At 44.3% G+C, this 14121-nt stretch overlaps 1 protein-coding gene across 1 annotated transcript in view; it reads right to left on the bottom strand.

The window, feature by feature from the left end:
• Window positions 1–14121, bottom strand: part of RBL2 (RB transcriptional corepressor like 2) — a 1013578-nt gene that overhangs the window by 141113 nt on the left and 858344 nt on the right. Inside the window, exons 18-19 of the mRNA XM_086945179.1 lie at window positions 7991–8062; window positions 6534–6645 (exon numbers count right to left, since the gene is read on the bottom strand). Coding sequence (XP_086801305.1) covers window positions 6534–6645; window positions 7991–8062 — 184 coding nt within the window. The remainder of the gene's footprint in view (window positions 1–6533; window positions 6646–7990; window positions 8063–14121) is intronic.

The following is a 14121-nucleotide window of genomic DNA, read 5'->3' as shown; positions in this document are numbered from 1 at the left end:
AACCCCATCTCTGCCACTGAGGTGCTGGCCCAACAGAGTGTGAAAACAAGCTATGAGGAGGAAGTTTGTGGTTGGAATGCACCTTGAACCTACCCCCCCAATTTCGCATATTAGCTAACTGCGGGAAGGCTTGACGAGGGTAAAAGTAGTTCAGCTCATGTGTATTGATTCCAGATTTACCATCTTTGGGAAAATGATTACAGATAAAACCAGCTACTCTGGCATCCTTGAAGTTTACTATTATACAATCTCCCCTCAGGTCTTTCGGCCTAGCACCCAGCCAACTAGCCTATCTAACATAGAGAATAAGACCATCCAGAAAACTGGGTAACGGTCTATGTTCCCTCATCCAGAACGTGGTCTTATTTTTTAGTTCACCATAGGATTAATGTTTGCCTGGCTTCAACAACGGAACCCCGGTCAAGACCACAACAAAGGGTTGGCAATCAGGGGGGAGATTAGCAAGGGGAGTAGAAATGTTAGAACCCCCCCCCCCCCCCCTACCCACTGTCGGTGTATTAGGGAGAGGAGCTGGATTTTGAATGGGCCCCCCATTGGCTCCCTTGCTGTTTGCTCCAGAAGACGAGCTATGTATAGAACTAGATTTATCAAGACCCAAAGGCCTTTTAGCCGTAGTGCGAGAATTGTTAGTATTAGCAGGGACAGTTGGTTGATCATGGGTACCAGGAACAGCTTTTCTAGGAAGGCCGGATGTAGACCCTAAGGGAGATACTGCTGTACTCACAACAGCCCCCCCCCCTCAGCATTGGGATTTGATCAGACACATTTGCCTGAATAGAAGTACTCTGAGGGGGCGAAGTCACCTCCTGCGCCCAGCTTCCCTAGTTTTGAAATGGAGTTTTATAAGGGATTTGAGAGAAAAGAAGTTGTCCCTGGTAGTTTGTTCAAAACTATCCAGCCTCTCTGCCAAACCCTTTACTCTTTGCAGGACTGGAAGGATCAAGGATTCCATAAAATGCTCAATATGGGCCAAAGAGAGAATGTCAGGATCAGGACCTGTAACGGGATGGGGCCCTGTACAAGGATGGGCATGCGGGCTTAAGGCCGGATGTTTGCTCAATAAACCAGAAAACGGCTCACCCATCTGACCCTCTGGACTCTTAAGACCCTCGTTTACCTCCCTGCCCTGTACCACTTTACCCGTATTCCTCTTAGGGCAAGTTCTAGGCTTTTTTGAAGGTTTGGTGGTTCTCCCTTTTCTTGGGCTTATTGTACGTTTCCTTTTGGAAGCAACTAAACCAACCGGCCTCTTTGAAGTTATATCATTACCAACAAGGGACTCTTTTTGCTGGGTAAGCGGACACAAGGAGACCGGGGGTACAACGGACTCAACCGTCCTTTCTTCGGGAATTGGGGCAGTAAGAACCATGGGCTTTAGAGTAGCAGACAACCCATCCAAACTTTTCCTTATAGCAGCGATTCCATGGTCATCAACCCCTGGGGAATCCAAATTCGAAACCTCAGTCACCTGAACAGGGGAAGTGGCTAAACCTATAAGACCCAAAGATAAGCGTTTGTTGGAGAGAGGCTCGCGGGAAAGACGACGCTCAGTAATAGCAATCTCCTTCTCGATAACCGAGAACGCCCTTGTAATAAACTGGTCCATTGTCCCGCTAATGGAGCCGCCCACCCCCTTCAACACTTTTCCTGAATGTGTTGACATCTGAAACAACTAGAATAGGGAGGGGTAAAAGAGAACAAACTGACTATAGCCCCAAAAATAGATCTATAATATAACAAGCAGTGAGTCAATAGTAGTAGCAATAGCCGAACACAAACATGTACAGCCAAACCTTGGCAGGGAGTAAAGACAGTCATGCGCTGTAGCTATCGGGGGAGCAACTGTCCCTCAGAGACAAAAACATGTAGCCGCTGGGGTCGGTGCAGGCTCTGCGAGGTCAAAAGAATTGTTGCCGGGCCGATAGGCTGGTGGGGCTAATGGGCATGTAATCGCCCGGCCGGGCTGGGCTCACCCCTGGACTCATGGGCATTGTTGTAGGCTGCTCCATGACAGTGTAGTTGTAGGCTGTGCCACGGCAGTGTAGTCCTAGGTGCAGGCCTGGCACAGGAGTCCCTGCTGTCTGGCGGGTGGCGGTGGGTAGGAGCCAGTTGAGTGTGTCCAGATCCTGAAAACCCAGATCTTGGGCTGGCGAAGGCCGGCAAAGTGGTGGGGCCTGCTGGCCCATGCAGAAGTAGATCAGCATGTGGGCGGGTGGAGTGTGGCCGGGGAGTCCGGTGTCATGCTGCGAAAGTAGCCCCTGAAATCTCTTAAAAAATTGGTGACCAGGTCACAAGTCAGGCGCACTGCATGGGGTAAAATATAACAAAAATGAAAAGTAGTTTAAGTGAACTCCAAGAGAGAAATGGGGACCGGTTACCATACAATCCCCAGAAAACCCTGGATAGCAATCCAGAGTTCATCGCAATATTACACAAGTTTCTCCCTGAACTCTACAAAAATAAATAATAATGCAATCTCTGCAAAAAGGTAAGAAGAACAGTTCCACTCAAGTGCAGAAGTAATGTCTTTCGTTCTTGATAATATATCCGTTGAAGTAGACAAATCCAATGTTGTAATTCTCCAATTCGTTTTAATGTTCGTTTCTTCAAATAATTCCTTTAACAAGCTTCTTCAAATCAATCCTTTTACAGTCTTTTACAAGCTTCTTCAAATCAATCCATAAACAGCCAACACATCGTTCAATTCCTTCGCGAAAGCGAAGGAATTGAACGAGGGAGCTTAGAAGAACGTGCAGGTACATGTACACGTGTATTCTGGATTTCGGATTTAACGTCATTGAGTGAAGTTTACGTGCGTAGGATACGACGATTCTATAGATGTGGGAGTAATGAGGCATGTCCAAACTTGTCTCAAACTTTGAATATTTTGAATATTAGTCCAGGGAAGGACTAAATTACGTTTAAGCCCTGATGAAGTCATTAAATGCAATTATATAGCATCTGACGAAACATGTGTTGGCTGTTTATGGATTGATTTGAAGAAGCTTGTAAAAGACTGTAAAAGGATTGATTTGAAGAAGCTTGTTAAAGGAATTATTTGAAGAAACGAACATTAAAACGTATTGGAGAATTACAACATTGGGTTTGTCTACTTCAACGGATATATTATCAAGAACGAAAGACATTACTTCTGCACTTGAGTGGAACTGTTCTTCTTACCTTTTTGCAGAGATTGCATTATTATTTATTTTTGTAGAGCTCAGGGAGAAACTTGTGTAATATAGCCCCTGAAATCATTGTGGCTGAATCCTTCTCATCCAACGTCACTGGGGGAGTTACCACGGAGGTGCTAGAATGCTGTGGGTAGAGTCTGTCCGATGTCCTGGGTGCCTGGGAAGAGGTTGTTAGCGTGAGGCTAAGGGTAGAAGCGGCTTGAAGCTCAGGGTGGAAGCGCTAGTGAGCGCATAAAGATTCTTAAATTCAAAGTATATCAGATTCTCAGAGCAGCGCACCTTTCATTGAGAGCCCGTAACTTTTTAACCAAAAGGTAAAATTTAGATCGACGGAACGGGCAGTATCATTTAAAACATGAAAGTCACCAGCTGCCATTTTAAATTGTGAGGAGACGAAAAACAAGTAAAAAAGCACAGCAGGCTATTCAGAGGCTGTGTATCTGACCCCTACCTCACTCAGCAGCGCTAGACGCCTGCACAACTGGTTCACTGCTTAAAGAATCACCTGCTGCGCACTGTGGTCCACAGCACAAATGTTACCCGTAGATAACATTACTTGCAAGATAGTTGAAGAACTACCACACTCAGCAGCGCTAGATGCCTGTGCAACTGGGTTGACTGCTTACTAGCCTACAGCAGCAAGTTCTCAGACCCCAAAGCTCAGTTAAGCATTTGTCCACTGTAAACCGCGCGATTCTCACTACACCTCCCTACAATTTCCAGCCTTCAATACTAAGGTTCAGGAAGTATACTATGCCACTTTCCTTTTAAATACACCAACAGTAAGCAACCTATTCATCAGCTTAATGCCACAAAGGTGCAATGGCGTGGCCCACTGTAATCGTGTAATTGTTCAATTCCAAATGGGGGAAGCAGAGTACAATGTTAGAATTACAAAGAATGAAAAGACTAAAAACGTTCATAGCCAAGAGCCTTAAAAACGCACTTTCATACTCAGAAGATGATGTTTGAATGATCATCAGGTCTGAGTATATCCTGCTTTTGTAGGTTTTTCAATGACCCGGACAGTGTTGTACTGCGTCTATTTTGTAAGCTGTAGTGGTTAAACAACGAGGCATTTGTGAATCAGTGGGTTACGGAGTTCCATTCCAAACCGGTCTGTCAAAAGTTTCCTGGGATAGGAAAAACAAGTTGATTTGTGAGTCCCCGACAGGCAGGAAAACAGGTTGTACAGGAACGTATGACGTTTTGAAGTCAGCCCTCTAATTCTTGTGTTCCTCAAGTCGCCTGAAAGTGTGGTGTGCGTGCACTGCAAGGAATGCAAGGTATGCAGCTGGCACCCGGCCGCGCTGCTGCTCGCTCCCGAGCTCCCTAGGCCAGGGGAGAGAGAAGGCGGGACATGCACCCGCCTTTAACCAATTGCGTGTTGTCTTTCTTAGAAAGACGCGCGCAAAGGACGATAGTGTGTGAGCAACAAAAAAAAGCACACGAACAAGCGTGTGCTCAGAGTTGAAAGTCCTTACTAGAAGCCTCGCAGAGCAGCGCATGCGCGCTGGCTCAGGCAAGACCTAAACAGATAAGCGATACAAGCTCACAACCACCCTTGGGGGCCACAACTGTCCACTGGACAACAGGGATCCTATATACAAGGCCAATGATTGACAATGGTGTTTTAAATAGACCACACACCTACTTCCATTTGCTTCCTATAGTAGAATAAGTAAATTTGATCAGTGAGTGTAAACCAACAAAGAGCACCCAATTGCCTCTGGGTGTTCAAATTCTATACCAGTAGAAATAAATGTGATCATTGGATGCAAACCAAGGAAGAGCGCTCCACTGCTTATGGTTGTTCCAATACTGAGGCCAAAAGAGATTCAGAATAAATCTGAGAATAGGTATTGATTGCACACCCCTTGCAACAAGTATAAATATAAAAAGTACACAGTAGAACAAAATGTTACAAGATTAGTAGTATTTTGGTCTACTTTGTCCTTTTTGGTCAAGTGACAAAAATGAAACTGAGTGAGGAGGCAGGCTTTCTGGCACAAGGGTTATCGGGCCTCTACCAAACAAATTTGCAGTTCAGCTCCATTTGGGTAGATGATAATGGGTGTTACACTCTACCCACATTCACATCTCTATTGCTCCCCTCATTCCTGGGTAACAGGTGGGAAGTACCCCACCCAACTGTGACCCAAATGAAAGAAAAAACTTACCATGAAGGCTTGATGAAATAAGGCCTATGCCAGAAGCGGTCTTCACAGGGGAGGGAACAGCTGTTTAGGTTATGGGGAAGCAACAGTTGCACCGATAAGGGAGGTGGGATGCTCCCCACATTACTATGCTTATTTGTGTCCAGTGGTTCTTTCCACTCCCCCAGAAGGGTTTAATAGGAAGAACACCCCATTGATTCCCTTGAGGGATTATGGAGGCAGGAGACCCCTAAGGTCTTAGTAAAGTGGTACTCTCATTTCCGAAGTTTTCACAGTCTAGTGGTGATTTTTCCATTCCTAGGAGGCCAGATAGGGAAGAACGCGCTATCTATCAGTACATTAGGATAAGTGACAGACTGTTTAGACTTTGGGATTGAACAACACTAATGCCAGGGAAGGGGATGCCTTCACCCATTTAATTTCTCCCTAGTATCTATTTGGTGGAGTCACACCAGGATCATGGCCCTGCTGCGATCCCAGGGAAGGTGTTCATTAAGAACCTGTATGGTTGGATGGAGAGAGTTGGCCCTTTCCAACAATTACTTTCTAGTTTGAAATAGGGACTCTGAGGCAGGTTTATGCCTTAAAAGCGGATATTGTACAACTGTATGTTCACAGTCCTACAGTGGTTACCCAGATTTCTTGGTATCTGGCATCAGTGTGCCACCTGCTGCACAGCTATTTTCACAACCCCTTATGTGAGTATATGACCCTTACATTCTCCACACTAAAAACATTGTGTAAAGGACATGGAAGTCTCATCCTCCATTCTGAAGAGGTTAAGGTGCATTGCGCTCAGACCTAACAGTTGAGGCATTACAGAAATATAGTCGAATAGCAGTAATATGTTCTTAGGCGAAGAATTAATTTAAAATGTACATCTTTACATAGGCTACAAGGTTCAAACCTTTTGCTTCTGCGGTGCATGTGCATTTCTTTTGGAAGGGATTTTCTTTTTTTAAACTTTTTTAACCCATGCTGAAATAGCCAAAACTTAAAAATGTCATCAAATCAAATACACTGTGATTAGCCCTCCCACAAAATTATAAATACAATTCATAGAGGAGTGAAAGGAGCAATTTGTCTTATCTCTTAATATGATGCACTTTCATGAAGAACATTCAGAATGGAAACCACTTACTGGGGCCTCTGCTCACTCCAGTTGGGGAATTCTGTTGTGTACTGCTGTCACTGCTGCCACTGCTGCCTGAATTTCTTCTTCTTCTGGCTCGAATCAGAACCCGTCTATAAACCTTAAGAAAACAAGGAAGAGCAGGCAGGTTAATTAAAAAAAATTATTTACCAGACCATCATTTTGCAGACTAATTATTATTGTAAATGATGGTTGGCCAGACGTGGCTCATAAATCTACAGCCTTTGTAAAGAAAGACAAAACACAGATCTATTCTGCAGCCATAATGAGACCAATACAAAAAATTATGTGATAGATGGAGTCCTCATAAAAAGAAAAATAGCATTTTTTTATTTTTTTTGCTCCCATGTCTTGGAATTTAGCAAACATTGCATTAATGATAAAAACGGGTGCTAACTGGGGGTTACTGCTGATTTTTAATATTCAAGCAGATTACCAATCATTCAAGCATTACAGAAATACCCTGAACATGTTCTGTAAGCAAACTACTGAGGGAACCAAGTGTCAAAAATTTGGTAAAATGTGCAATACAAAAAGTGTAGTTTTAACACCCATTAAACTGAATGTTTTAATGTATTTTACTATCACTGGGATTCAAAATCCGGGGACAGTGGCACAGAAGAAATGTGATAATTGTTAACACATCGTCCCATTATGCAGGTTTTAGCAACCTATTCTAAATCAGCACCAATGACTGGATCAACTTTGCTTGTGGCCTAAATGTTGCCAGGTTCAGTGAATGATGCAGGACAGTGCATATATTTAAACAATGTCTTCTCAAAAAGATCTTTCATCACAGTACTTGTGAGCAGGGAAATTCATCATTAGTCTCACATGCCAGAACACTGCAGTGTCATAATATAGCCTCAAACCTCACTGCCGAGGGCTATACTGGTTGTTAAAGGCTTTGAGCCTGAGTTATAGGCCAGAGCTGCAAGGGCCTATAATGAGGGTGAGGGCCTTTAACAACCAGTATAGCCCGAGGCAGAAGGGCTATAAGACTAGTAGAACATTTCACCTAAAAAGGGTAGAATGTTGTGAATTAAAAATGGAGAAACAAGAAGTCAAACATTAGAATGTTGGAGCTCCGGGCTTACATCAGCCCTTTGGATAGATTGGAGCTACCCCATTGTCTTCAATGGAGCTCTCAACATTCCAATGTATAGCAGATTATAAGAACAATGACTTGTTTATAATAATATGATTATTATAAGACACAATCATGACCCTACAGTTTATCAAAGGGATGCCAGAGCTTTTAAGGATGCTTCAACTTTAAAATGTTTTTAGATCAAACCTTATGGCGCTACTAAGATCAAAATATCCTAGATGTTTGCATTGTTTCTCTGCTGCCTTATCAAGCAAAGTTAAGAAAATTTCAACATTTCTACTGATCACTAAAAAACACAATTTATATGTAGCAATACATGGTAAGGTTGACGTACGTGACTGCAGGCTTGCGGTTGTGTTCTATAGCAGCACATGATGTTGTGAAAAGATGTTTCATCCTTTGTCACCTATGAATTAAAATTTAAAAGTACAGGTGAGAAAAATCTGTTCAGCCAATTGCATTAGTCTATCAGACAGCTAGGTAATAATCAGAATGTATTACAAGATATATCTGCCTTAGAACCTGCAGTACATTTGCACTGCATGCACCCAAACGAACGGATCACTGTATTTCATCTCTACTCACTTGGTACAGTACTCATCCAATGGGTCCTCATTGGTAGACGTTTGCTTCACCATCAACAGAGCTCTACAATTTAACCTTGATCTGTTGACCATCCCTTACATAGCATCATATCAAAGCATATTTTAAAGAACGAAGTTGCACACTTGACAAACACAACACCCCTCTGCTTTTCCACTAAGCACGGGAAAGATTTTTCCCCTGTTGGGTTCTCCGATCCGCCAAGCCTGACAGTGGTCAATGTATGGGCTTGTACATAGAATGTTTTGGATCTGTAAAATAATAGGTGTTTGATTTGAGAAATAGTCTTCCCATTCTCCTAAGAAGCTCTGGCCGATGCAACACCCCTGGGCCACCACCTGGGCATCCCTGTAAATGTCTGAAAAGCACATAGATTGCATTGGCAGGTTGTCTGCTACCATGCCAGATAGGTGATAGGGCTCTTGAAGAGCCCTGACTAATGCCTACAATGGAACTAACAGAGGGAAAATGAGTAATGGAGTCAATGTGGTGAAGAAGGAAAATGATGGAGGGTGTTTTGGCTTCCTTATCCACACATAACTGAAGCCGAGCATGGCTCGCAAACTGGCCTTACACTAGGAGGCGGCACAATGTACCAAAGAGATGCTGATTTCGGTCTTTCTCATTCATTTCTGCCTCTCTCATTCTTAGTCAAAACATGAGCTTCCACTTACTTCTCTAGTCCTCTTATGTCCTCAAGACACACAAGAGATAACGGCTTCTTGGAGGCAGATAATAACTAGGGCTCCCGATTTTATGGTATTTGGATTTTGTTTTACATTTCAGTCTATTAATCCATATTTATTTTTTGCTAATGTTATCTGTATTCATCCATATTTACTTTTTTGTGTGAAAAATTAAGCTGAAATTAGTGTATTTCTACATTTATTTAACCGATAAATATGCACTCATGCTTGAATAGCTGCCAGGTTTCAAAATTGTGAACACCCACAGAAGATAAATCAATGCACTTATATGAAAATATGCACATTTCAGTATCAACCTGTGCATATTTACTGATGTTAAAGCCTCTTTTCTAAAATCACTTTCTTTTTTAATCCCCTTACCTATCAATACACACAGCTATTGACCTGGCAGACATTAGCTAGAATTAGTCAAAAAACAACCCAATTTCTGTTTTATCCACATTTAAAAATAAATACAAACAAGAAAACAATATTTGCTGTCTGTATTTATCTGTAAAAATCAGTAAAAACAGAAAACATGGAGCCTTAATCATAACGATGGCACATTGATGAACCCTGTAGCACATTACTTACGCTCCTTAAACAACAAGCAGACAATTGTCAGATACAACATGTTCACGAAACAGTAAACTGACCCCTGGAAATTGACCAGTTCCATGGCAGGTATCATCACCAAATATTTTGTTTAAAAAAATATTATTCTATTTAAGTTATTAACAGAAAATAAACAACCAGTGGCATGACATTTTCGTAAAATATGCTAAGGGCTCAAAGAATTCTGCCAGATGATATTCTGCTAAAAATATTCTTATCCTTGGCATACTGACCTGGATTCTCTAACACTGAGCAGTTTCATGCTAAACTGAACATCTTCCTGCTTACTGAGCAGAACCCTCAAACATTGACCAGGCTCATGGCACAATTAAAATTAGTAATATGACGCCATAAGACTGCAGACAAATATAAAACTTTGAATTGCTGTGATCTGAACTTTAGAACAGCATATAGGCACATATACTACTTTCAACTTCGGAGCAGTAATTTATTCGATAATAAGTGCACTCTAATTCTATGGCATGTTCCTTGATGCTCTGCACCCTGGTAGATCCCAGTTACTGGGTACAAAAACAAAAACTTACTAAATCCTGTTATTTTTAAACAAATGATTCTACTGAGCCAGATATGCATAGTAAATATCTTTTTTCATATGTTCATACTTCAGTAATCTAATTTCATTCAGACAATGATGATGTAATGGCCCCAAAGATATTCCAGGCACGCCCTTCATCCGGGAACATATATTTAACAAAGTACTTCACATCCATACCGTGTAAGGAGCTGCAAACATACGAGTGGATGTAAATGAAGTTGATCATTTCCATGCAGTGCCTTACATACAAAGGATATAATGTACTTTGCTTAACATATGCTTCCTAATGAAGTACGAAAAATTGATAGTCTTCGAGGTAAAGCCTATGGCCTTTAGTTGGTTTGCCGTTACGGCTGGAAGTTTCTTTTCTTTGGTTGGAGAAATAAGGACACATTAAGTTTTTGGGAGGTTTAAACTTTAGTTTTACATTTAATACCCAGTTCTGATTATCCAGAAACAATGAGGCAAGGATCTCAAGATACAATGTTTTGTTAGCACATGGGCCAGTGATTCAGCATAAAGACTGAAGAGTAGTGGGAACAAATGGAATCTGGGCTACTCCACAGGAACCTTTGACAGGGGTAGAGTAAGTGTTTTCTATCTTGAAGACTTGCGATCTGTGAGACAGAAAAGTTCTCAACCAGGCTAGCTCTGTTCCTTCAATATCCATTGTGTTCTTTAAAACTTTACCGAGTATTGTGATCAACAGTATAAAGGGCTGCCCAGAGGTCAAAGGGAACTAGGAAGTATGACACAGAACATGAATCACAATTTTGAGTATGACAGTTTCAGTGATGAGATACAAGGAACCCAGACTGTCATCTAGGAGATGATTATTACTGGTATATTCTTCTAGCAGGCTAGCTACACACCTTTTAATAATCTTTGCCAGAAAAGGGAGGCATGTTACGGGTCTGTAGATTTCAAGCACACTTGGATCTGCGTTTGACTTTTGTAGAAGGCGATGAAAATGCCTTATTTTCAGCTAATCTGGGAGAATGCCTTGGTTTAAGCAGGGGTTGATAATTTGGAGCCAGAGAGGGTATAGGGCATTGGGGTGATCTTTTTTTTTTTTTTTTTGGGGGGGGGGGGGTTCAAATCTGCTTTATTGAGAAAAAACATAGTAAAATACACAGCTTGGGTCGCCTACAACCCGGAGGCCGGCAGCAGGAGAGGAGCTACAATACACAGCCTGTTAGCCGGCATCCCAGGGGCCCGGCGGCACATTACAGATTGATACAGCGTCACATCCGTATCCGGTGACGTAGGCCAAGCAAGGATGAGCAGCAGTCGAACAGGTTTTTTTGAGCGAGAGAAGAGTCTCACTGCTGTTTTGTAGGTTGTGTAACAAGAACCAAAAAACACCCCAACCAGGTTACAACTAAGAGGTAGTGCATGACTGCGTAGTGGTAATGTGTGTCAATGGTGTATTGTGGCGGTCCTAGCAGGTGGCGCCGTGCGGGGAGTAATGTGTCCAGTGCTTATTCTCCAGGGTCGTTGGAGTCCGTGGAGTGTCAGTCTTAGAATCCGCGGGGTATGAAGGATACAACTCGCCAGAGGGGCGACCTCGCGTCGCAATGGCAATGGGGACGTATAGGCATGGAGAGGGGAAAGAGGGCAGTATCGCTTAGGCAGGGCAGCTCACCCTTCGAGGAGTCTGCGGGGGCAGAGAGGCATGTCCAAAGAGGGAAGGCAGCGAGCCCCACCCGAAGCTACAGGACAAGTACCGGAAGATTGTCATTGGCGCTGGGGAGTGGCAGGCTCGTCACCCGACTGCGCATCGTCGTTTGAGCGTTTAAGCAAGTAGTGTACCAGTGGATCCCAAATGTCCCCGGGTCGGCATGAGAGAGGCAATAGTTCAGCAAAGGTGGTATGCTGATCTTGGCAATATGTTAAGTCAGTTAGCCAGTCCTTGAACTTGGGCGCTCTGCCCCTGCTCCAACGGCAAGCAACACGCCGCTTGGCCAAGAGCAATGCCATGTCAATGAATTTTCTGTATTCTCTAGGCAACTGCTTGGTGTATCCGAGGACGGCTACCAGAGGGTCTGCAGGAATCTCCTCATCCACCATTTCCGCAACGGCCTCGATGACCTGTCGCCAGTAGTCAGCAATCTGGGGGCAGGACCACGCCAGGTGGAGAAAATCAGCATGTTCAGCACGACATCGTTCACAGCGATCATTATCGGCCAGCCCAAATCTATACTTCTGGACCGGCGTGTAATATAGCCTCTGAAGGAATTTGTAATGTATAATTTTTAATCTGCAACTGGCAGAGATGCGGGAAGTCAATGCACAGCAGTGCTTCCATTGGTCGTCCGAGAGATCCATTCCAAGCTCCGCAGACCAGTGCAGTCGGGCAGCAGAGATTTGTAATGGAGCAGCACCGCGGAATTGGCGGTAGAGCCCAGAGACCAAATGGGTCCCATCCTGTGATCCTAAAAGGAAGTGTAGTGGTGGCAGGATCGCAGGCTCATCAGTGTAGTCGGGTAGGATGTCTCGCATCCCAGCGCGTAGCCGAATATAGTAAAAGAGTTCAAGGGGCGTATGTTCGTGCGTTTTAAAAAATAGATCAGCCGATTTGAAATGACTGTCGTGAAACAGATCTCCCCAGCAGGTGATAAGGAGTTTGCCACAAAGCTGCTGGAACCCCAGCTCCGATACAAGGAAAGCCGCGGGTGATAGGTAAGCGGTAGTCTGGGGGAGTAGGGCAGTGTGCATAACAGTCGCCGAGCGATGCGGCGCCATGCATCCAATGTGCAGGAAACCGAGGTATCCGAAGTGGTGATGGAAGTCTCGGGACAGTGTAGCAGGCCGTTCAGCGGGAGTGGGTGTACTATCCAGTCCTCCACCGCTATATGTGGCATGAAGGGAGTAGGAGCCATCCAGTGATAGGCAAAATGCGCCTGTGCGCACATATAGTATGTTTCAAAATCGGGGACATCGAACCCCCCCTGGTCATAGGGAAGGGTCAGCGTTGACCACTTTAATCGGGGAGATTTGCCACCCCAAAAGAGTCTGCGCAGCTCTGTGTGGAGTGTCTTGAAGAAGAAGGCACCAGGGTAGTAGATTCACAGATTTACAGCGCGGGGATGCCTACGGGTCACCAGGCGCTTTAGAAATCGCAAAATAAAATAAATAATAATAATAGTAGGGGATATTGAGGAAAAGGTACCGGAAGCGGGGCAGTATCACCATTTTTATGAGGGAGGCCCTCCCAGCCATGGAGAGTGGCAACGTGATCCACCTATCGACGGAGGCAGTCAATTTGGTTATGGCTACTCCATAATTGGATCGGAGTATCTCGTCCTTATCACGAGCGATACGGATCCCCAAATAGCTAAGATCGTCACGGCACCATACCAACGGATAATCAAGTGGGAAGTCGTGCACCGCGTCCGTAAGAGGAAAAAATTGCGATTTAGACCAATTGATGTGAACACCTGACAACCCTCCGAAAAGGACGAATTCACGAAGCAGGGGATTGAGGTGTAGGGTCGGGTATTTGACGTACAGCGTGATGTCATCCGCATAGAGGGACACATCAATTTGCCGCTGCAGGCATTGTACCGCTCCCGCTCGGTGCAATTGACGCAGGCGACAGGCCAGAGGTTCAACCGCGATAGCAAATAATAGAGGCGAGAGCGGGCATCCTTGGCGGGTGCCTCTCGTAAGGTTGATAGGTTGCAACAGTTTTCCATTTATCAGTACTTTTGCCGTAGGATCCGTGTATAGGAGGCGCACCCAGGCCAAGAACATTTTAGGGAAACCCATGCTGGCCAAGACCGAGAAGAGGTAGGGCCATTCGACAGAGTCGAACGCCTTGGTGGCGTCCAGGAACACAGCCGCCACTGGGACGTCAGGGTGGACTGTACGGAGCAGGGAGAAAAGGGTGCGGAGATTATGGGATGTGGATCTGCCCGCCACGAAGCCAGATTGGTCGGGTAGGACAATTCTGGTCATGAGCAACGAAAGTCGTGTAGCTAGAATCTTGGCAAGGATCTTGAC

The sequence above is a fragment of the Lissotriton vulgaris genome, chromosome 12, assembly GCF_964263255.1.
Source record: "Lissotriton vulgaris chromosome 12, aLisVul1.2, whole genome shotgun sequence".
NCBI classification, from domain to species: domain Eukaryota; kingdom Metazoa; phylum Chordata; class Amphibia; order Caudata; family Salamandridae; genus Lissotriton; species Lissotriton vulgaris.
The sequence above is the reverse complement of the archived record's forward strand: the minus strand, read 5'-3'. Positions and strand labels throughout refer to the sequence as shown.